Below are 25,427 nucleotides of genomic sequence, written 5' to 3'. Positions count from 1 at the left end.
CCCTGTGCGGGCTGTGCTCTATATATCCCTGTGCGGGCTGTGCTCTATATATCCCTGTGCGGGCTGTGCTCTATATATCCCCCTGTGCGGGCTGTGCTCTATATACCCCTGTGCGGGCTGTGCTGTATATACCCCTGTGCGGGCTGTGCTCTATATCCCCCTGTGCGGGCTGTGCTCTATATATCCCTGTGCGGGCTGTGCTCTATATACCCCTGTGCGGGCTGTGCTCTATATACCCCTGTGCGGGCTGTGCTGTATATACCCCTGTGCGGGCTGTGCTCTATATACCCCTGTGCGGGCTGTGCTGTATATATCCCTGTGCGGGCTGTGCTCTATATATCCCTGTGCGGGCTGTGCTCTATATACCCCTGTGCGGGCTGTGCTCTATATATCCCCCTGTGCGGGCTGTGCTCTATATATCCCCCTGTGTGGGCTGTGCTCTATATATCCCTGTGCGGGCTGTGCTCTATATATCCCTGTGCGGGCTGTGCTCTATATATCCCTGTGCGGGCTGTGCTCTATATATCCCTGTGCGGGCTGTGCTCTATATACCCCTGTGCGGGCTGTGCTCTATATACCCCTGTGCGGGCTGTGCTGTATATACCCCTGTGCGGGCTGTGCTGTATATACCCCTGTGCGGGCTGTGCTGTATATATCCCTGTGCGGGCTGTGCTCTATATATCCCTGTGCGGCTGTGCTCTATATACCCCTGTGCGGGCTGTGCTCTATATATCCCCCTGTGCGGGCTGTGCTCTATATATCCCCCTGTGTGGGCTGTGCTCTATATATCCCTGTGCGGGCTGTGCTCTATATATCCCTGTGCGGGCTGTGCTCTATATATCCCTGTGCGGGCTGTGCTCTATATATCCCTGTGCGGGCTGTGCTCTATATACCCCTGTGCGGGCTGTGCTCTATATACCCCTGTGCAGGCTGTGCTGTATATACCCCTGTGCGGGCTGTGCTCTATATACCCCTGTGCGGGCTGTGCTGTATATATCCCTGTGCGGGCTGTGCTCTATATATCCCTGTGCGGGCTGTGCTCTATATACCCCTGTGCGGGCTGTGCTCTATATATCCCCCTGTGCGGGCTGTGCTCTATATATCCCCCTGTGTGGGCTGTGCTCTATATATCCCTGTGCGGGCTGTGCTCTATATATCCCTGTGCGGGCTGTGCTCTATATATCCTTGTGCGGGCTGTGCTCTATATACCCCTGTGCGGGCTGTGCTGTATATATCCCTGTGTGGGCTGTGCTCTATATACCCCTGTGCGGGATGTGCTGTATATATCCCTGTGCGGGCTGTGCTCTATATACCCCTGTGCGGGCTGTGCTCTATATACCCCTGTGCGGGCTGTGCTGTATATATCCCTGTGCGGGCTGTGCTGTATATATCCCAGTGCGGGCTGTGCTGTATATATCCCTGTGCGGGCTGTGCTGTATATATCCCTGTGCGGGCTGTGCTCTATATACCCCTGTGCGGGCTGTGCTCTATATATCCCTGTGCGGGCTGTGCTGGATATACCACTGTGTTGGCTGTGCTCTATATACCCCTGTGCGGGCTGTGCTGTATATACCACTGTGTGGGCTGTGCTGGATATACCACTGTGCGGGCTATGCTCTGTATACCACTGTGCGGGCTGTGCTCTATATACCACTGTGCGGGCTGTGCTGGATATACCACTGTGCGGGCTGTGCTGGATATACCACTGTGCGGGCTGTGCTGGATATACCACTGTGCGGGCTGTGCTCTATATACCACTGTGCGGGCTGTGCACTATATACCACTGTGCGGGCTGTGCTCTATATACCACTGTGCGGGCTTTGCTGGATATACCACTGTGCGGGCTGTGCTGTATATACCACTGTGCGGGCTGTGCTGGATATACCACTGTGCGGGCTGTGCTGGATATACCACTGTGCGGGCTGTGCTGGATATACCACTGTGCGGGCTGTGCTGGATATACCACTGTGCGGGCTGTGCTGGATATACCACTGTGCGGGCTGTGCTGGATATACCACTGTGCGGGCTGTGCTGGATATACCACTGTGCGGTCTGTGCTGGATATACCACTGTGCGGGCTGCGCTGGCACCCAACACCATGTTGCAGTGCAGGAGATTCCTGCAACAGTCCGAGGCGTATCTAGGGGAAGATGGGGGGGTGTGGGGGGGGGCGTGTGGGGGGGGGGGGCCCCATTTGGAAGTTTGCACCGGGGCCCATAACTTTGTAGTTACGCCACTGGCTGGCCATGTGGTGTGTGACACATAAGCAGACCTATCTTGTTTCCTTTATGAAGGAGGGACTCTTAAAGTCACAGAGCCTATTTTTGCTGGTGCATCAGGCGGCATTAATCTTCTTAAAGGGCCATTATTAAACAGCGGGTCTGCTAAGCTGTTGTAGCCTGTGAATGGATGGGCTGCCAAGAATTACGATGCACCACAATACCCCTTTCATAATATGTCCAGGTGAGACTCCTGAAAAATTGTTGCATTGAATTCAAGGCCTGCCCTGCTACCAATTCATATGCACCCCAATAAGACTTTGAAACCTACATACTGGATGGGCCCCTGAAAATCCACTTCACAATATGCATTTTGTACACTGTGCTCCTTTGTTTTACACATTGGCAGCAAGGCCAGCCAAGCCGCATCGTCAGTCATATGCACCCCATTATGCCTTGGAACCCACATACTGGATGGGCCCATGAAAAGACACTTCACAATAGGCATTTTATACTCCCGTACTCCTTTGTTTTAGACATTGGCAGCAAGACCAGCCCTGCTGCATAGTCAGTCATATGCACCCCATTACGCCTTGGAACTCACATACTGGATGGGCCCATGAAAATCCACTCATATTTTTTAATGGTATGATGGTTTCCTCTTTGCTGAATTATTTACAGGAGAATTTGGCAATTTTATTTGCCATATTTTTAACACTAAGGTTCAGATACGGCTATAAGGCTAATACTTGCAATACAACACAATTTTATTGCAAACTACAAAATTCAAGGAATAGTATGATTGAATAGTGTGAGTGCGTACACTTTTGTATATGTTAACATACAAAAGTTTAATAAGTACATATAGGGATTAAATACATATAGTGATTACGTATATATGAAGATTAACTACATACAGTATACTTACATCATCCACAAGAGGCTTTTAAACATCATCCATCTGGAATATCAGAGAAGCAAGGCCAAGACAGAGAACCCCTGGGAGATTACCTATGCTGCATGGGCGTACCCTAGTTTTGGCAACTGTCTTAGTCATGTTTCTCTGGTCTTATATAGTGATGTACACTATGTAGTAACTCTAGTTTCAACCAAACCTTCAAGTGGTCATCTTTCAAGGTTGTATGAAACTGAGATATCATGGAGTTATCAGACGAGGGGCCATAAACCCCTAGAAAATAAAAGCCACAAGGATTAAGATCAATCCACCACAGGCAGAGTTTCAGTAAACCTTAATGTTTTACAATGACAAACAGCAAACATATAGAGGCTTAGAACTGTTTGTGAAGTGAATAAACAAACATTTCTCAAGATTGTGTCACTATGAGCATTGTCTGTCACATCTGTAAATGCTTTACCAGGAATGCAGCTATGTGATTGTCTGAATGCATTCGGTATACAGTATTTTAATCTTGGCAACAAATCGCCATTTATATATTCGCCATTTGTACATTTTAGGCAGCCAAAGTTATCGCTCTCAAGGAGAGAAACTAATATAGTCGACAAAGAAATATTTGTAATGAACTACTGAGCCAAACTAACAGCATTGCTTCATCAAATTTAATTTATATGAAGTGTATTGTGTCCAATGTGAGCAACCAGGCAACACAAAAAGGAGCTTTTCAAGTGAGCTCTTTAAGGTACACAAATGTTATGAAGTCTTTGCCAACAAGGATGTGGTTTCACCAATGGGGCGTACCTTTTTCAAAAATATACTTATACTATTGCCATCACAACCCCCCTTGCTGAAAATTCTGTGGCCTATAAATGTACAGAACACGTTCACCCAGGTCATGTCGTCAGAGATAAGGAAGAGACATTGCAGGAAACAGAGTTAAGAAGTAGGCCCGATGTAGGGGTGTGGGTCTCTGAGACTTGTAATGAAGGGCATGAGCTGACAACCAATTCCCCAATGTGTGGTCCTTTTTTACTAAATAAAATAGTGCCATCACAGCCCCCTTGCCCAATATTCACCGTACAGAGCACGTTCACCCTGGTGATCTAGTGGCAGGTAAAGGACACATTGCAGGAGACAGAGTTAAGAAATAGGCCCAATGTAATGTAATGCCAAATTCACCAATGTGTGGTCCTTTTTTTTACTAAATAAAATAGTGCCATCACAGTCCCCTTGCCTAAAATTCACCATACAGAGCACGTTCACCCTGGTGATCTAGTGGCAGGTAAAGAAGAGACATTGCAGATGACAGAGATAAGAAATAGACCCAATGTAATGTACTGCTCAATTCCCCAATGTGGGTCCTGTTTTTACTAAATAAAATAGTGCCCATCACAGATCCCTTGCCCAAAATTCAACGTACAGAGCACGTTCACCCTGGTGATCTAGTGGCAGGTAAAGGATACATTGCAGGAGACAGAGTTAAGAAGTAGGCCCAATGTAATGTAATTCCCAATTCCCCAATGTGGGGTCCTTTTTTTACTAAATAAAATAGTGCCATCACAGCCTCCTTGCCCAAAATTCACCGTACAGAGCACGTTCACCCTGGTGATCTAGTGGCAGGTAAGGGACACATTGCAGGAGACAGAGTTAAGAAGTAGACCCAATGTAATGTAATGCCCAATTCCCCAATGTGGGGTCCTTTTTTTTTACTAAATAAAATAGTGCCATTACAGCTCCTTTGCCCAAAATTCACCATACAGAGCACGTTCATCCTGGTGATCTAGTGGCAGGTAAAGAAGAGACATTGCAGGAGACAGAGTTAAGATGTAGACCCAATGTAATGTAATGCCCAATTCCCCAATGTGGGGTCCTTTTTTTACTAAATAAAATAGTGCCCTCACAGCCCCCTTCCCCAAAATGCACCAGCCTATAACAGTACAGAGCACATTCACCCTGGTCATCTAGTGGTTCTGGATGATGAGGATGAGGATAAGGAGGAGGATAACAACAAACAGACCAAATCTGGAAGTGTATACCCATGTGTGGTTGTGAAGAGGTGCATGAGAATACACCTCCCCAAAAGAGAGAATGTATTTGAGGTTATGTTTCGCAGTTTTCACCCAATCCAGCCTTTGTTCATTTTTATAGGACTCAGCCTGTCAGTATTTTCAGTTGACAGGCGGATGCGCTTATCTGTTATGATTCCACCAGCGGCACTAAAAACCTGCTTTGACAGGGCAGGCCAGGACCTCCAAGGCGAAGAGAGCCAGTTCATGCCACGTGTTCAGCTTGGATACCCAATAATTAAAAGGCACAGAGGAATCAAGGAGGACGTTTGTACTATCTTCAAGGTACTCCCTCGCCATCTTCCCAAGCATTGCAATTCTTTTGACAGCACCCCTTGTCTCTGTGCCGTCACGATGGGAGGGTCTGAAAAAACTGTCCCAGAACTTTGCCATTGTTCCCCTGCCTGAGCTGGATTGTACTTCTACCTCTCTCGCTTGGACTCCTTGGCTGTACAACAAACTCTGACGTTTGCTGCCAGCATTCTCACATGGGAATTTTCTAAGTAATTCCACTACAAGGGCCCTCTGGTACTGCAACATTTTAGTACACCTCTCTGTCTCTGGTAGAAGAGATTGAAAGTTCTCCTTGTAGTGTGGGTCCAGAAGTGTCACCAACCAGTAATGAGTGTCACCCAAAATTTTTGTAATGCGAGGGTCACGTGAAACGCAGTGCAGCATAAAGTCAGCCATGCGTGCCAGACTGCTAACAGGCAAGACTTTCGTGTCCTCACCAACAGGGCGACTGACCATGCTGTCCTCCTCCTTCTCATCCTCATCCTACTCCTCCCTGTCCTCAAGCCATTCCCGCTGAACAGATGGTATGACAGCTGTGTTTGTAGTACCATCTATAGTGCATGAAAGTAGCTCCTGTTCTTCCTCCTCCTCCTCATTGACTACCAATCCACGTTGAGAAGATATGAGGCTGGGCTGAGTGTAATCCCTCTGCATCTTTCCTTGCTCCATGTCCTCGTGCTCTGCCTGCAATGCATCCTCTTTAATTGTGAGCAAAGAGGTTCTCAGAATACTGAGAAGCGGGATAGTGATTCTAATTATGGCGTTATCACTCAGTGCTCATCATCTTGGTGCAGTCCTCAAAGTTTTGGAGGATGGTACATATGTCGGACATCCATGTTCACTACTGAGGTCTTATGTGTGGAGTCTGAACTGAATATCAACGACCTTGTTGATGTTGGTAATCAACAACTGCCCTCTTCTGCTCACAAATCCTTTCCAGCATATGCAGGGTAGAGTTCCATCGCGTGGGGACATTACACACCAGCTGGTGAGCTGGAAGCTGCAAACGCTGCTGAAGCACGGCAAAGGTGGCTGAAGCTGTAGCTGACTTTTTAAAATGGGCAGACAGATGGTGTATTTTCACTAGCAGATCCGGCAGCTCCGGGTAGCTTTTCAGAAAACGTTGAACCACGAGGTTAAGCACATGGGCCAAGCAAGGTGTGAGCTCACCTTGCCTCAGAGCCACCACCAGGTTACGGCCATTGTCACACACGACCATGCCTGGCTGTAGGTTCAGCGGTGTCATCCAAACATCTGACTGCTCTTTCAGCCCTGTCCACAACTCTTCTGCATTGTGCGGTTTGTCACCTATGCAAATTAGCTTCAGCACAGCCTGTTGCCGCTTGGCTGAGGCAGTGCTGCAGTGCTTCCAGCTTCTTACTGATGTGTTGATTTCAGAGATGGAGGAGGTGCAGGAGCTATAGATTGTGTGGGCAACCCTGATTGACGCAGGTCCAGCAATCCTCGGCGTGGGGAGGATGTGTTCCATCCTAAGGTCCGACAGGGTCCCGGTTTCCACTATGTTAACCCAGTGTGCCGTCAGTGAGATGTACCATACCTGCCCACAAGCACTTGTCCATGTGTCTGTAGTTAGGTGGACTTTCCCTGTAACAGCATTGTTGAGGGCACAAGTAATGTTGTTTGACAAATGCTTGTGTAATGCCGGTATGGCACACTGGGAGAAATAGTGGAGACTGGGGACCGAGTACCTTGCGACGGCTGCTGCCATCAGGTTGTGAAAAGCTTCCGTCTAAAGAGCCTAAAAGGCAGCATTTCAAGCGCAAGCAGAAGAGAAATATTAGAATTTAGGACTGTAGCCTGTTGAGTGTTGGCTGGGTATTTCCGCTTGCGTTCCAAAGACTGGGTTATAGACAACTGAAGGGTGTGCTGGGACAAGGACGTGGATGGGCTTGATGATGGTGCTGCTTGACTGTGGGCCACAACAAGTGCAGGGCTAGAGGCATCTTCACATGCGCGATGTACTGGGTGTTGGCTTCTATGCAAAACAGTGGAAGAAGCAGTTGTGTGACCTGCAGACAGTGGTCGTGGAGCCTGGGGTTCGGCCCACAAAGTCGGGTGCTTTGCTGTTGTGAATTCTGCTTTTGGGCTCCCTCCGGTGGTTGTAGGTGGTAATGCAGTTGCATTTGCATTTCAGTTGTCCCTGAGTTGCAGTCCTGGGCAGGTGTATCTGCTGATTGCAGTTCTGACTGGGGTATTTAGGCGTGCAGGATTCATTAGTCCTTGCCAGTTGTCCATTGTTTTTGGAGGTGTTGGTCCTTGCTTGGTTCCTCTGCCTTGCTACCAAATTCAGCAAAGATAAGTGTCTGTTTTTTGTTTCTTTGGCACGCATGCTGTGTGCTTAATAATTCAGTGCTATTCATTGTTTTTTGTCCAGCTTAGATTGTGTCAGTATCTTCTCAGTCTTGTTGGATTCTCTGGAGTTGCAGATATACATTCCAGGTCTTTAGTTAGATTGTGGAACTTTTTGTATTATCTGCTGTGGATGTTTTTGGAAGGGTTTTAATACTGACCGCTTAGTATTCTGTCCTATCTTTCCCTATTTAGCTAGAGTGGCCTCTTTTGCTGAACTCTGTTTTTCTGCCTGCGTGTGTCTTTCCTCTCCTACTCACAGTCAATATTCGTGGGGGGCTGCCTATCCTTTGGGGTTCTGCTCTGAGGCAAGATAGTATTCCTATTTCTATCTATAGGGGTATTTAGTCCTCCGGCTGTGTCGAGGTGTCTAGGGTTTGTTAGGCACACCCCACGGCTACTTCTAGTTGCGGTGTTAGTTCAGGGTTTGCGGTCAGTACAGGTTCCACCTACTCCAGAGAAAGTTTCATGCGGCTCCAAAGTCACCGGATCATAACACTTTGCTACCATGTGCCTGATCATGCTGGTGGTGGTCAGGCTGGTTGTTTTTCTACCCCTGCTGATGCGGGCATGGCAGGTGTTGCAAATGGCCTGTTTGGGGTTATTGGCAGAGTCTTTATAAAATAACCAGACTCAGGAAGATCTAACAGTTGAAATGGCAACTTCCCTCATGTTGGTGTTACGGGGAATGGATGCACACCTTCTGTCTGTGGCCACCACACTGCTTCTTCCTGCCTATTGGGGTGATATGCCTTCTTTCCCATGTGTGCTGCTGCCCTCGCTCTGCATGTCCTCCTGCCAAGTTGGATCAGTCACATAGTCATCCACCACCTCGTCTTCCACATCTGCACCCTGCTCCTCCTCCTGACTTTCTGGCAACTGTGTCTCATCATCGTTAATCTCTTCATTTTCCCACCATCGCCTTCATGTGACTTGGGCAGGTCAAAGCTTTGGGCAATCTCATCTGTCCCCACTTCAAGTTGACGGGCCGAGAGTTCTGAATCTTGAAATGGAAAACTGAACAGCTCTTCAGACTGTCCAAGTGTGGGATTAGTTATCTCAGGGCACTCGGCATGGTGGGAGGAAGGAGGATCAGGGTGAGGAATATCCGGGCCATACTCACGGCTACTCAGACTTGACCGTGTGGAAGACATGGTGGTGGTGGTGCAGTGACTTGATGCATTATCTGCTATCCAACCAACAACCGTTTCAAACTGCTCTGGCTTCAATAGTGGTGTGCTGTGGTCCCCTAGAAACTGGGACAGGAAGGTTAAGCGAGAAGATGTGGGTCTTTGTTGTTGCCCACTTTCACCTTGGCCACCACCTTATCCTCTGCATGCACCATCATCATCAAGTTCACTTTCCCGTCCCTTGCCCCTTGCCCATTTTAAATGGACTACTGTGATATTTCAAATGCTCAACACAAATGTATTTATTAGTAGCGCAATAATATCTGATCAGTATGCCTGCAAATCTACGATTTTTCAAACCCAAACACCAGGAAGGCCTCAGTTTGACATAACAGACTGTATTCAATTTTTGGGGGCTTTTTGTGAAGTTAATTTATGCAAAACAGAGCTGTTTATAAGTAGAGTAACAGACAGCAAAAAAAGTGGTCCATCGGCCTTCAATGCCCAAACTTGGAGCACACAGATATATGAGGACTGTCACGGAAATACCACACTGGCAAATATGTGGGCTGTTTTTTTTTAAAAAAAAAGCCAAATAGTGCTGTATAAAATTAGAGTAACAGACAGCAAAACAGTGGCAAAACGGCCTAAAATGCCCAACTTGGAGCACGCAGATATATGAGGGCTGTCACGGAAATACCACACTGGCCAATATGTGGCCTTTTTATATTTTTTTATGCTAAATATTGCTGTATATAATCACAGTAACAGACAGAAAAAAAAGTGGTCCACCGACCTACAAAGCCCAAACTTGGAGCACGCAGATAAATGAGGGCTGTCACGGAAATACCACTCTGGCAAATATGTGGTCTGTTTTTAAAAAAAATGCCAAATAGTGCTGTATATAATTAGAGTAACAGAAAGCAACAATAGTGGCAAAACGGCCTAATATGCCCAGCTTGGAGCACGCAGATATATGAGGCCTTTTTTGGTGAATTTAAAACACACAAAAAAATTAGTAGAACAAGGCTAGCACACACAACTATGCTACGTATGCCTGAAAAACTATGGTTTTTAAACAGGCCTCTGTCTGACAGAACAGAGCGTATATTTTTTTGGGGGGGATTAATTTTTGGGAGAAAAAAAAACTGGAGCTATGTACAGTACAGACCAAAAGTGTGGACACACCTTCTCATTTAAAGATTTTTCTGTATTTTCATTACTATGAAAATTGTACATTCACACTGAAGGCATCAAAACTATGAATTAACACATGTGGAATTATATACTTAACAAAAAAGTGTGAAACAACTGAAATTATGTCTTATATTCTAGGTTCTTCAAAGTAGCCACCTTTTGCTTTGATGACTGCTTTGCACACTCTTGGCATTCTCTTGATGAGTTTCAAGAGGTAGTCACCGGGAATGGTTTTCAATTCACAGGTGTGACCTGTCAGGTTTAATAAGTGGGATTTCTTGCCTTATAAATGGGGTTGGGACCATCAGTTGAGTTGTGCAGAAGTCTGGTGGATACACAGCTGATAGTCCTACTGAATAGACTGTTAGCTGCTTTTTTCTTGCCCTAATACAAATTCTAAGTAAAGAAAAATGAGTGGCGATCATTACTTTAAGAAATGAAGGTCAGTCAGTCCGAAAAATTGGGCAAACTTTGAAAGTGTCTCCAAGTGCAGTGACAAAAACCATCAAGCGTTACAAAGAAACTGGCTCACATGAGGAACACCCCAGGAAAGGAAGACCAAGAGTCACCTCTGCTTCTGAGGATAAGTTTATCCGAGTCACCAGCCTCAGAAATCGCAGGTTAACAGCAGCTCAGATTAGAGACCAGGTCAATGCCAAACAGAGTTCTAGCAGCAGACACATCTCTACAACAACTGTTAAGAGGAGACTTTGTGCAGCAGGCCTTCATGGTAAAATAGCTGCTAGGAAACCACCGCTAAGGACAGGCAACAAGCAGAAGAGACTTGTTTGGGCTAAAGAACACAAGGAATGGACATTAGACCAGTGGAAATCTGTGCTTTGGTCTGATGAGTCCAAATTTGAGATCTTTGGTTCCAACCACCATTTCTTTGTGCGATGCAGAAAAGGTGAACAGATGGACTCTACATGCTTGGTTCCCACCGTGAAGCATGGAGGAGGAGGTGTGATGGTGTGGGGGTGCTTTGCTGGTGACACTGTTGGGGATTTATTCAAAATTGAAGGCATACTGAACCAGCATGGCAACCACAGCATCTTGCAGCGGCATGCTATTCCATCCGATTTGCATTTAGTTGGACCATCATTCATTTTTCAACAGGACAATGACCCCAAACACACCTCCAGGCTGTGTAAGGGCTATTTGTCCAAGAAGGAGAGTGATGGGGTGCTACGCCAGATGACCTGTCCTTCACAGTCACCAGACATGAACCCAATCGAGATGGTTTGGGGTGAGCTGGACCGCTGAGTGAAGGCAAAAGGGCCAACAAGTGATAAGCATCTCTGGGAACTCCTTCAAGATTGTTGGAAGACCATTCCCGGTGACTACCTCTTGAAGATCATGAAGAGAATGCCAAGAGTGTACAAAGTAGTGATCAAAGCAAAAGGTGGCTACTTTGAAGAACCTAGAATATAAGACATATTTTCAGTTGTTTCACACTTTTTTGTTAAGTATATAATTCCACATGTGTTAATTCATAGTTTTGATGCCTTCAGTGTGAATGTACAATTTTCATAGTCATGAAAATACAGAAAAATCTTTAAATGAGGTGTGTCCAAATTTTTGGTCTGTACTGTATATAGTAAAGAAGCTGCAGCAGCAGACAGTTATGGAGCTTTGGGAGAGATGCAGTGGACGCTATGTACGCACATACAGTGCCTGCAGGCCTTGCACTGATGTGGATATGCCGTGCCCTGCCTATCTGGCGCTGCAATATCGGGACCCACGAATTAGCCCTAAAAAGGACTGTTGGTTTCTCAGGAGTTGTGGATTTAACAGTTGCAGACCTACACTAACCATAAAAACCACGATTCTGACCCTATCTCGGCAGCAGCTCTCCCTACTCTCACTGAATCCGAGCAGAGCGGCGTTAGGTCTCTTATACTCGGGATGATACTGTGCGGCCAAGCCAATCACTGCACGACCACAACAAAGATGGCTGCGGCGTTTCATGGCCTGGCAGACAATCCCTGTAGCGTGATTGGGTCTCTAAAGTCTGCCAAAAATGCTGCGTGGAGACACCGGTTGCCGCCGAATAATCCCGGAAATGCTCGGTGCTCGCCGAGTACACCGAGCATAGTGATACTCGGGCGAGTAACGAGTAGTGGCGAGCATGTTCGCTCATCACTAGAGGAGATGCTTCTGGATATGCTGGTGAGTTTTGTTTTGAAATTTCTTTTTTTTAATATTTTCGGTAATTTTTTCTGACATCTTGATTGCCCGGTTTTTCTTTCAATTGTATTAAATAAAGTATTAAATAAAGTAGTGAACAGCTTCCTAGTGGAAGACTCCTGAAGAATGCATCCCACACTTCTGTTAACCCCTTTTGCATCTGCCACATAAAGGCATTGTGTGCACATATCTAGAATCTGACTTACCAGGAGGGAACATGACCACTCGAAATGTCAAAGACAGCATGAATGCCAAATATCGCCCTGCATCTACCCACAACTTTTTGATTGATGAAAGTTCTATGGAGATTTAATAGAACAGTAGTATATTTGATCAACTACTGTTCCACTCAAAAGGAGAATTTTGGCAATCAGTGGGAGACTCAGCGATCTGAGTTCCTGGATCCAAGTTGGTAGGTACCTTCCTGATGGGACTGGGGGCGTAGTGTGTGTGCTTCCTACTTTCTCACTGATGGAGAGTAAAAAACAATGCATGTGTTCAATTGTGGATTTTCATCACTCAAAAAGATCTCCTGTGTTCAATCTGTGCTATGACCAGTGACCATGTATCACACCTATAACATCAATTACAATTACATGAGTTGAAGTGTGAGGGTCACACGGGTTGAGGTATTCTGTCGTGACTCTAAACACCAGTTCTTTTGACAGTGTGTGTGATGTTATTTGCTGCCGATGTTGCATTCTGAGGCCACATACTCTTAGAAGTATCTGAAACCACTGATGTGAAGTATTTGCAATGAAGGACCCAATCCGTTACACAGCAATAAAGTGAACATTACTGATGGAACATGTGTATGAAAGGTAGCAGGTATAAAACCTGACTCTTACATCTTTTTACACTGAACCATATTGATATTAGTTTCATATGGTTACATTTTACTTGTTAACGTTTCAGCAATACGGCATGTATGACTCGGATACTAAATTCCTGAGCCAATTATCTTTTAATGTCAGCAGGCAACAGGATTACAAACATGGTACATGATCTTTTCATGTTTTTGTATATATTAATTATCCATTTCTGGTGAAACCTGGGACCTCTTAAAAACCTCTGTAACCATCAAGCTCGTTGCCACCCAGCGAGTAAAATTTTCTTGAACTGATGCTTGTCCATCTGCATTATTTTGTGTTATCCCTGTGATGGGTACCTCTTCCAACATGGTCAGTGTCTCCATAAATTACCCTTACCTTACATATTCAATGCATGAATAAAAACTTCTATAACTTTCTTATACACTTTCGATTTCACTTTTTTTTTTAGATGCTAGTTTGCGGTCGGTGAATGAGAGAACACCACAGTTACATTTTCAGGATTCTGACCTGAAAGTGGATTCAGTCTCGGGTTCGCCCTGAACTACGTACAGCGGCAGTAGCTGCACAAACCTCTTTGATAGTTTCCTACAACGTATCCATCGGAGTCCAGATTCTTTGGCTCACAGAGTATTGTCTAGACATTGCAATTCAGAAGAGGACAAGACTGTTCTAATTCACAAACCACAAAGTAATATCTAGAAAAGTTTAAGTAATTGAATCATACTTGCAAAAAGTTGCAATTTTTCCAGGACAATCCCGTGAATGGGACCACAAAATGGGTATGAGAGAGGTTATATAGGTTTTTAGGGTTTTCCCAGGTATTTCTGATTTTGGAAATTGACATTTTTGTATATATTAGAATTAGAATGTTTAGGCAACATAAAGATCATATTACTACCCTTAACATACACAGTGGCCTTCAGAATTTGTAGGATCCTTTGGATAGAATGGAAATTAAAGTAATACTTTATTTCCTGTTGCCAATAAAGCATCAATGCGTCTTCCATAATTATGGGCAGTGTGGTGGTTCAGTGGTTAGCACCGGAGCTTTGCAGCGCTGGGGTCATGAGTTTGTGAGAGCAGGATTTATGTTTATCTATCCTGACACCATTTTTGATATTCGTCATGCATTTTCTCCTTTCCGGAATGGAGTTTGAGTCTGTGTGCGTGTGTTGAAATAAGCAGTTTTTGGAACTGTCAACTCAGAAATAATGAAGAAACAAAACTAACAGTAGAACCGTTCCTAGACTCTTCAGAATTAACTTTAGCCAATGAGATGCATGTGTGCTAAGATTAGAGATAAGCTGAGCTATTGGTATTGTTACCTTTTATGAATATTAAATACCTGTAAAACCCTGACCAAGGAACATCTGTAAGGAGTTTCTATGTTCTTCCCTATTTGCATGAGTTTCCTCCCGGTTCTCCGGTTTCTTCCTACATTCACCCATCCACCTCTTGTGTCTCCCCTTTTCCTCATAGATTGTAAGCTTGCGAGCAGCAGGGCCCTCATTCCTCCTGGTATCTGTTTTGAACTGTGATTTCTGTTATGCTGTAATGTCTGTTGTCTGTATAAGTCCCCTCTATAAGTTGTAAAGCACTGCGGAATATGTTGGCGCTATATAAATAAAAATTATTATTATTATTATTATTATTATTATTATTATTCCAAAGGCCATTGCAGGCACTTTCAGTGGTGAATACGGTTCAGCATGAACACTCTCTTGGGTTACACAGAACAGCACGTATCAAGCTGTTCTGTTGGATTGGACCAGATAGGCTAGCAGTGATAATGCTGCAGAATTTGCAGTCATAATCATTACTTTCCTCATCAGTCTACCCTTTCATGCTATGAGATTATAGAAAATGTCTCAGACCTGAAAGTGTTCAAGCAGATTTTTGATAAGGAATGAAGCTCCCAAACTTCTGTTAATATGCTATTTTGCTTTCATATGTTTTTTCACCAATTATGTAATAAAAACTAAGAACTGAATTTTTTTAAAGTTTTTCGAATTAAAGCACATATTGTACTCTGCTGCTCCAATAACAGAAGATCGGGGCGGAGGAACGCTGCTGCCCTGTCAGGGTGCATGGCATCTCTACCACTGTTTTTATTATAGTCGAGTCCTGCCTGGGCCATTGTTCCTGTGATATACAAGGTAAAATACTTGTCCCAAAGTCCTGTATGCCTGTGTGTCATAGGCAGAAAGATTCATTTTACTTGATAAATCTAGGCTTTTTTCAGCAGTGCAATACAACACTTTTCACAAACACATCTCATTCACAATAATCATCCTGTTATTACTCCATGTTATTAGAATAACTATGTGTGAGTACAGATGCGGCCTCCTATCTATACATATATGGCTGCTTCTAATGGTGTCTGTGATGACGTCACAGCGACAATGTTCCATGGCTGGTGATGTCACAATATGCGGACAGTACTAGATGCCGTGTAACGCCTGATTCCGTTGAGGGTTGTTGAAGGCGTTGGAGAGAGAAGATTTGTGGTAATCTGCGATTTAAAACATGGCGAACAAAAAGCGTTTCAAGCGTATTATCGTTCTGTCTGATTTAGGAGACAGCAGTGATGAGGATTACCATCAGGTGAGCCGTCACTTCTGTACATTATTCTCATATATAACCAATCTATGGTCTAATGGTTTATGTGATCAATACTGCTGATTGTTGGCTTCTTAATAGCTGATAATGAAGAAAATATTCCTTTTTGGGTATTGGGTAAATAATCAGCGACCGTAGAAAATCACAAGAGTTTGTATCCATCTTACTACACCGTCGCTAACAATTTTTACAATTATTGATATAAGAATAACATGTCCCTGCCCCCCGGATCTGTTCACTCATGTGCCCTTGTGAAAACCAGAACTGGCCCCGTCTGTTATTTTCATACCCTTACTGATGTTTCTGATGATTTATGTGACATTTAAAGTCTTATATTTCTTCTCTTTTTCTAGTCCCATCCTAAAAAAAAATTGAAACTTCCGGACCATCAAGAGGAAGCAGAATTCAATACTGGGATAAAACCTAGAGACCCAGGTACTGATCCCCGATACAATCTAGTCTCTGCTGACATGTGCCCCAGATATAGTGGGTTTATAAGAGCAGCTTAGCTCGGGATTGTAGGGTTTCCTGCCTCAGTAATTATTTTTTTTAATGTGTTGTGTGTGACTTAAACATGAATGGCCTATTCTTAAGAAAAGCTATCAGTGTTTAATCAATAGGGGTCAGATCTTCTAACATTGTAACCTCAGGCTTGACCTTTGGGCAGCCATTTCTGGTACTGCAGCGCACCCATTGGGGCTGGGCTGTAACCAATGAAGGCTACCATGATTACTTTTGCAGTTGCACTGTGGCCCATTCGTTCGCCCCTTCATTCTTTTGAAAAGACCCACACAAATTTTTAAAAGTCTATCCTAAGTATAGTCTCCAATCTTCACGTCCTTGAAAATATCTGTAATTGTCTAATATTGCTGTTACATATAATAACCATCTACTATATTCCTTTTCCTTTTCTTCCTCAGATATAATTCCATCTTTACCATCGTGCAGCAATGACATCTGCAGGTAGGATGAATCACATCTTCTCCAACGCTGAGCTCAGGTCCCATTGGGAGACATTTCTATTGAGTGTCCTTCATCCCAGCGTCATATAAGACTCTGGTGGTTCCTGGGCTCTGGATTATTTTATCTGATTCATTTTTATCTGTAATTTCATCCATAATTTAATTGAGTTTTAATATTAGAATTTTCCCAACTGATTCATAATTCTATATTTCTTTTTACAGTTCCACCAATGTCATTGTTATATCTGATGATGATGATGATGATGATTATTCTAGTGGCGAGGAAGCATCATCTCACAAACGTAAGGAGTAATTAGCTGTGTTTTCTAAACACATCCTAGATTTTTGGTAAGGGACATATTCCATTGATCCAATTTATGTTCTATGTTATTCACAGGACTCAGGACTTCTGATAATGAAGCTGCCATTGTCCCTGAACAGTGCGCATCTCCGGTGATCGTTAGTGACAGCGATGATGATGACTGCATAATAATGGAACCAACATCTCCATTCAGTGGTCAGTGTCCAAAACTGTGGATTATTTCACAATCTATACAGATTACAGATATTTCACCTAAATATAATCTAACAATAGACAGATGCGTCTTGACCTGATAGCCAACAAGTGGTCCCAGCCATCATGCTTAGAGTAGTGGCCATGAATATCTGGTGCCTCCTCACTCCCTTTCAATCAAGGACTGCAGATTTTGCTCCTCTCTAAGAAAAATAAACACATGCCTAATGTAATAATTACCAAAGATGAAAAGATTTTCACTGCTCTATGTTTCCTTCCAGATACAGAATTATCCGGATACCTGGAGAGTTCCACCTCGGAAGAGCAGTAAGTTCTATAAAGTTATAGGATATACTGTAAACCAATAAGTGGTGCACCCTACTGGTGGACATCCTCAGCCATCTGCTCAGTTCACACAATCCAGCACTATTGCTTCCCTTTATTTGAACCCCCAATCCATATCAGGGTTTAATTAGTCCCCCTCTCCTCCCTGTGTAACTCCTGACACCCAATGAATCCTTCCACCCGCGCTCATATATCAATGATATTGGGTTCTTACATTGGCATTTTGGGATATTTATTTCAGTGATGATTCCTCCACCTGCCCGGACTCATAGCTAATTGCTGGCTGCTCCTATTGTATATGTGCCCCTGACCTTCTACCACTGGGGTGACTGGATCCCTAAATGGGAAATCCCTTCTAAATTGTAGGGGAAAGGAATGTTCTGAGATATAATCTAAGGCTTCATGTATGATCTTCCGTTCTTCTAGGCCTATTTGTACCATCGAAGGCTGCTTTATACAGGATATCACATGCCCCACATCTCCATATGTGAAAGATTTCCAAAAGACCAAGCATGAGTTGGCGACGCGGCTGTTCAAGCTGTACAATCGCACCGTGTTTGGGAACGAGGTAAAATATTATTATCCCCAGGTTGTACATCTATCATCTATATTGTGCTATCTGTATCTCTACATGTAAACTTCTCTGTAATAAATCATCGATAACCTTTACTATTCCTCTGTGTAAAGAGTTATAGAGGTGCGGAGGTAGCAGTCACCCCCGGGCCCTGGTGCCTACGGGAGTCTTTAGGACCAGTAGTCACAAGTTATACCTCCATATTGTAGTGTCCAAGAAGGGACTGCGTTTTCAACTTTCTTTTATTGAATTACTATATAATGTATTTTATTTCTTCATTTCTCATCTTTAGCTTCCTGAAGATAAAATACAATTTAAGTGGAGTAAAAGACTGAGGGCCACATCTGCATTCTGTTATAACATCTGGAAGGATAATGATCAATATTCCACTATTGAACTGTCCGATAAAGTGTGTGACTCCGCAGGTAAGTTTGATATGACAATCATATGGCAGCAATGTGATATTTTGATGGAATTAACAGATTGTTAGGACCAGACCGAAATTACTGCAACTTTCATAGCTTTCATAGTTCTTAACTGGATTGGATCATTGAAACGCCTTCAAGGACCCTTTTTCCTTAGTTGTGGGGAATCTGGAGGTGAACAATGGATAAAACACACATAAATAGTGACTGCCAGGGATGTAATTAGGAATTACTGTGTTGATGGATCAGAAGAGTCAGCCGGGGTGATGGAGATTCTTCAGGTCCTATAGTTGGTGAAATTTCCAAAGCTCCAGGGCAAATGTCTCTTGAGTCTTCCCTAAAATATGGTCTATCATATTGGCACTTGTCATGTAAAGTATCTTTATAAGTTATAGTAATGGTATATTTTCTATCTTTAGAGCGCCTTAGAGACACATTGGCACATGAATTGTGCCATGCCGCCTGCTGGCACATTGATGGCATGCAAAACGATGGCCATGGTCCACTCTGGCTATCCTATACTGAAATGGTCATCTCTGCTCACCCTGAACTACCACCAGTGAGCATGTATCACGCGTATGACATCAATTACACGTATAACTACGTGTGTGCAGGGTGTGGATACAGGTAAGGAGATATTTTATTATATAATTATAAAGAAACTACATTAATTCAACTAATATCATGAGATCAGAAGATCACTGAAGACTGAGATCTAATTTTCCATGAATAATCCATGTCCTCCCTCTAATAACTAATATTTCTGCCCTTTCTTGTCTGATCCATGTTTTTTCTGTCTCCATAGAGTTGGGCGTTTCACAAAAATCAGAGAAGAGAAGACATTTTGCCGTAAATGTGGGGGCAGTCTTCTCATTCAAAATACCAGCTAAGATCCCGAGGACTGTCCATCTCCTTGAGATCATAACTCCATCCACACCTCAGGTAGACCTGTACTCCAGATATTACACCTGAATCTGGAAAAATCCAACAAAACCTGCAGAACCGTAATCCGGGCCGTACTACCAAGCGGAAGCGATTTCTTGCTTCCGTTATCAAATGTAAGTATATATAGTATGTTCTATAAATTGCATAGTAACAATATACACAACATTCATACAATAGTCAGTGTCCAGTACATGTCGGGAAACAATGTCTTACATACTCACATTAGAAAGGATGGCAGATTTTTATGGTAAAGTTGTATAGTGAGAGTATTCAGTACACAATATTTATACAATCGTCAGATGCCAGTTTATCTCAGGATACACATATGGCGGATTAAGATTACAATATTAATAGAAATAATAAGCGAGCAAAGGAAATATCAATTTTTCTTAACTTTTTCTGTAAAAAGTTGATTGTGTTAACAAATCATTCCTATTATCCACATTCACAGAATATGATCAAGGATGCACCTCTTCATCTAAAATTAAGAATCCTGTCCATGGCCTGCATGTTTTTCCGAAGGCTATGTACACGGTGGACGACGTGACATCTCCAAGCAGAGACTATGCTGACAACTCCTGTGAGTGTACATCCTAATGGAGAGCTGCTATCTGCCAGAGTCCTCATAAAGCCCGGAAGAGCAGAATTATACCAACCATCGGACTACTGCAGTAGAAGAGGAAGAGTGTGCTGAGAACATTTCATAAAATTAAAAATTAAGCAAAAAAATACAGAAGACCAAAGAAAGTTAACTCAAAATATATTCTATACATAAACCCTTCTGTACCATATAAAAATATAATCTCCTTCATTACTCAAACCACAAACAAAAACAAAAGAAATATATATTCCAGATCTCCTTATTTCCTTCAGCTGTGTCCAGGTGCCTTCCTCAGATTGCTGAGATGCAGAATTTGCCTGACACCATGTCTGGCACTGCCTGGTAAGCGAGAAAAGTAAAAGGAAATCTGTTACACAATCTGATAACGCAGTCACTAATAATTACAAAGGGAACTTGCTTTCTTTTCTTTTTTAACTAATGAGGTATTTTGGTAAAAAGAAGTTATCACCTTTCCAGGCCCGTACTTGTCACCAGGCACTGGATGTCCGATGCCTAGGGAGACGGGTTACGGGAAGCTGCACCAGGATGTAAGACACGAATACAAACCACTGCGCGTGATGGCACTACCGGGGTCAGAGGAGCTCCAATAAGCTCCCTGCCCTAATGTGTGGCATTGTACTCACACTGATGATATTGCTGTAGCATGTTGAGGTCACCTCTTCCAACTGCAGAAGTCACTGAAGAGCGCCACACAGAAGGAGAAGCATCGGGAGCAGGTAAGCGTGTAGAGTCGAAAACTGAGAGGGCTTTTACTGTAGACTGGAAATTAGTGGGAGTTTTACTGTAGACCGGGGGTTAGAGCAACTTGTGGTGCAAAAGAAGGTCAACTCATCTAGTCCAGCTTCAAGTGTGAATTATCAATAGTTAAAATCCATTTTTTATTGGTTGCGATTAAAACAGTGCACAAAAAATACCATTGTATGACCAAGTTTTAATTGCAACCAATAAATAATGGATTTTAATTAACCATGCCCCAAACATGAAACTGAATAGTGCGAGAGACAAATTGGAAGGATAACAGTGTGGGGGATGGACTCTGTATGAAGAGAGGACAGTGTGGGTGCTCAGTATGGAGAAAGAGCAGTAATGGGTGAGCTTAGTATGGAGAAGAGGCAGCATTGGGGTACTCGGTTTGGGGAAAGAGGAGCATAGAGTGGGCTCTGTGGTAAAGAGGGAGTGTAACATCCCAAGTAACCGGTTGTTACAGTGGTATTGCTTTCCTCATGGGGAGAGTGATGCCATGCTTGGAAGCGAGGAAGGATCCCTTTAACAGGTATCACATACATGCAACATGTTCTGACTCCAAGCCAGAAGGGGGAGCTCTGATCCAGTTTATGGGTGGCTCCCTTATAAATATTCTGGCTTGGAGGAAGAGTTAGTCAGTCTGTGAGAGGAGAGGAGTAAGGAAGACAGTGGGGCCATGCAGATGTATGGTTCTGCAGCTCCTGGAAAGTAAAGAAAGGAACAGAACAGTTTTGTAGAGAGAATGAAGGAGGAAGAGAAGCAAAAGAGAGTGAAGAGCTGGAGGAAAGCTGCGACTGAGCTTCCTCCACACTGAAGCACAGAAACCGGTGGCCAGAAGACCAAGGTTGTGGGGGTAACTTCATGCCACACAGAAGAAACCGGTGGACAGCAGATTGCAAGTCTCCTGTCCACCATTAATATCCGAAGGCACAGTAACACATAGAGCCTGGAGTAATCGGAGAGACCCTGTAAAAAGGCTCGAGTTACCTGTCATGCGGGTAGTATCCTACCTAAAGGGGGATAGAGAGAAAGTGAGGACTTATTGTGAGGCCTAAGGCAGCAAGGGACTACAACACGGCGCATAGTTGAAGGCTTCCAACCCTACCTGGCTAGGGGGATTTTTGAACCGCTTACAAGCTGGTCGGACCATACCAGCACCTGTGATCCAGTACCCTGGACTGTCGCTGCCTTGCACCAGTAAAGAGGTAAAGAGACTGCAATCTTGTGTGCTCTAGTTCTTTCTGGCACTACACCATCTTTATCCACTGCATCGGGAGCCCTGGGGACCCAGCTAAACCTGTGGGAAGCCATACCATTCTTGCTGCCATAACATCACCCCAGTGGACCCCTTTAAGCAGCATTGGTCATCCCTGGCCGAATACCACAGGTGGTGTCATGAACAAACTTTATTTAACATCCCCTTTAAAGTCATTTCCCTTTTACTTGGATGCCCAGTGCCACGGACTGGGTTGCTGCCATGGTGACCATCCCTTTAACGACCACTGGACCCGATACTTAGTACCCCATGGCTCTGGCGGGCGCTGCAACTGCATGGCAGGAGCAGTATGGCGAGGTGCAGAATGGCAGCAGGGTATGGAGAAGGGCAGCAATAGGGGCTCAGTATGGAGAAATATCAACATGAGGACTCGGTATGGAGAGGGGATTGATTGGTGGGCTCAATATGTAGAACATGGGGGCTCACTATGGAGAGTGGGGTAATGTGGAGGGATCTTTATGGAGAATGAGACAGCATGGCGGGCTCACTATAAAGAAAGTGGCAGTATGTGGGTTCAGTATGGAGAGTGGGACAGCGTGTGATGCTCAGTACGGAAAAGGCAGCATGGGGGGCTCAGTATTGAGAAGGGAAAGCATGTGGGGCTCTGTATGGAGAAGGGGCAGCATGGGGAGGTCATTAAGGAGAAAGGGCAGCATGGTGGCTCAGCATAGAGAGGGGGCCACATGGTGGACTCAGTATGGAGAAAGGGCAGCATTGGCCTCATTATGGCTACTGGGGCAGTGTGAGACGTTTCATATGGAAAGTGCGACAGCTTGGTGGGGTTCCGTATAGTGAGTGGGGCAGTACTGGTGATCAGTATGGTGAGTGGGGCAGCATGGGTCGCTCAGGGTACATTTACACTGGAGAATTGCAGCTTTTAAAAGTCCGCCGACCGGTTGCTTGAAGCCGATCAACATTCGATTCATAGCCTGTTTAGACAGGCTAATTGCACCTTCATGTACATAGAACAATCATTAACATGATCACTCTGAGTGATGGAAGAACGGCTGCTGAGAACATCAATTCAGAATTTCACTCAACGAACAAATGTTTTTCTCATGCATCATGTGATTGACAGACTGTTTAGATAGACCAATATTCTACAAGGAACAGTTAAAAGATCGGGAAATGTTTAGCTTGCAAATAAAAAAGGCTAATGCAGCGCCCCAGAGTCCTGGTCGTTGCAGTACTGTGGCTCCGCCGCTAAGGGGGGCTATGGTACGTCTGATGGCACTGAAGGAGTTCATCTGACCAGGTATCACAGACACCAATACATTTCATAGTCTGGCCTCCAGGGGGAGCTAAGGGTTCTATTCATTAGGCCACTCCTCACAATCTGGTAAAACTGGGGGTTAGGCAGGAAGTTAGGAGAGAAAGCTGACTGGGTTGGAACCAGGCAACACCTTGTGGCAGAGGGTGTTGTAGGGGAAGATTCAGAGGGGTCCCTGTCAGGGGTGGGATCCTGACAGAGGCCTAGCAACCAGAGAGAACGTTACGGGACCGTGCCTGCACGATATAGCGGCGGTACCCCAAGAAAGGATAAGAAGCGAAGTTTATTGTGCTGAGTGAGAAACAAGATCAACGCAACAAGGAGAATACCAGTAGGAGTCGTGCTGTAAGACGAGACAACATCCTATTGAGGCGCATAACCGGTGGCCGGAACGCCGAGGAAGTATAGAGCTCCAGGCCAAACTTCAAACCTACGGCAGGACAGTCAGTTACAGGCGGGCTGTCTCACCCAGACCCAGGAAGACACAGGGGGGTAACAACAGGAGTGGGGCGACGCTGGAGTCCCGGAAGAGCTCCGAGCCTCCCCGTCATACGGGTGCGTCCTAACCGTAAGATCAGGGGGACGTAGAGGGAGAACATCAGAATCGAGTTGTGAGGGAACACGAGAAACAGACACAACAGTTGTGGGTACTATCCCGTAAGCACAGCAGGGGAGGACCACAACACACATGCGCAGGAAGGTAGGCACAGATTTCCACCTGCAAAGGGAACTCTGGAGGTGCCATCGGACCGACCGGACTTGCGCAGCCTGGTTAACCGTATTCCGGATTGAGGACTCAGAAGCCTTCAGTAAAGAGGTAAAGAGACTGCAACTTGGTGTCCTCGTTATTGACCGCGACCGGCACTACACCGCACCATAACATCAGCACCATACCACCACCTTTCATTGTGCGCCCCTCAGCAGGGTCACGGACCGGGTCTAGCCACCGTGACATCCCCAGAGCAGAGACTCAGAGTCCCGGTACCGGGTACCCCTCGGCCCTGCAGCAGTGGGGGCGCTGCAATTTTGGCGTCACGAACAGGATCTACTTAAGCCTGAAGAATCGGGTCATGTGTGCCTTGGAACTGTGATTTATTATACTTGGACTGTGACTTATTGCAAAGACTGTGCTGTGCCACTTGCCGCCAAAATCCGCCGCCATTATAGTGCTGAGGAGAGCGCAGGAGAAGAAGAGGGGCGTGGAGTGGGCGTAGACAAGCTGAAGAGCGCGAAAGACAATGGCCGCCCAGTCTAAATATTTCTGCACCGTGAGGACGTGACCGTCAGCAGCCGAGATCCGCCTCCTGATTCTCAATGGTGGGCGGAGGCAGAGAAAGCGAAACTGCCCAAGAAGGAGAGAGCGGGAAAAGAACCAGGAAGCGACTCACGTGGAGGACGCCATGGCCAGCAGCTCGGAACCCGAATGTGGGGTGGAAGCAGAAGTCTCCCCCAACTACCCGGACAAATACTGCAGCCAATTCTCCACGGATAGCACTGACCTCTTGCAGGCTGAGATGGGAGACTTGATCCATCAACTTCTTCAGCTGAACATGAAGGCCCAAGCTCCGCACCAAGTAGCGCCGGAAGGAAGTCCTCTGGCATCGGATCCTGTGCCACTACCGGAGTTGTTGCTGAGGCCCCCGCCGACACCGCCAGCGGAACCCGTCGCGGAGGAGAAGCCTGCATTGGCTGGTGAGTCCGCCGACCCTGTCCCGCTAGCAGAGGGCTTGTTAGTAGGCCCCGTTGCGGCACCCCCTCTCCCTGGGACCCATAGACGCCAGCGCCTGTTGCCATGGGAGGAGGCAACGGGTATGGAGCACCTCCTGAAGGCCCCGATTCTGCCAACTACCCTGCTGTGTGAGGCCCATGCGGAGCGCACGGTATGCCGCTGGGTGAACCCAGGATCCAACCTCATGGGG

The 25,427-nt window shown here is 45.2% G+C and overlaps 1 protein-coding gene across 1 annotated transcript; it reads left to right on the top strand.

Annotated features, from left to right (window-relative positions):
• The first annotated feature begins 15,686 nt into the window (after nt 1-15,686).
• On the top strand, nt 15,687-20,471 carry LOC143809087 (germ cell nuclear acidic protein-like). The gene is made up of 11 exons (XM_077292247.1): nt 15,687-15,816; nt 16,185-16,266; nt 16,752-16,794; nt 17,016-17,095; nt 17,191-17,310; nt 17,589-17,634; nt 18,079-18,220; nt 18,519-18,651; nt 19,071-19,278; nt 19,457-19,709; nt 20,048-20,471. Exons 1-10 carry the CDS (start codon nt 15,739-15,741, stop codon nt 19,539-19,541), a joined length of 1,017 nt encoding a protein of 338 aa, XP_077148362.1. The 5' UTR covers nt 15,687-15,738; the 3' UTR covers nt 19,542-19,709; nt 20,048-20,471.
• The last annotated feature ends 4,956 nt before the right edge of the window (nt 20,472-25,427 follow it).

This window comes from Ranitomeya variabilis, chromosome 2 (assembly GCF_051348905.1).
Source record: "Ranitomeya variabilis isolate aRanVar5 chromosome 2, aRanVar5.hap1, whole genome shotgun sequence".
NCBI lineage: Eukaryota > Metazoa > Chordata > Amphibia > Anura > Dendrobatidae > Ranitomeya > Ranitomeya variabilis.
This window is presented reverse-complemented; position numbering and strand designations above follow the sequence as displayed.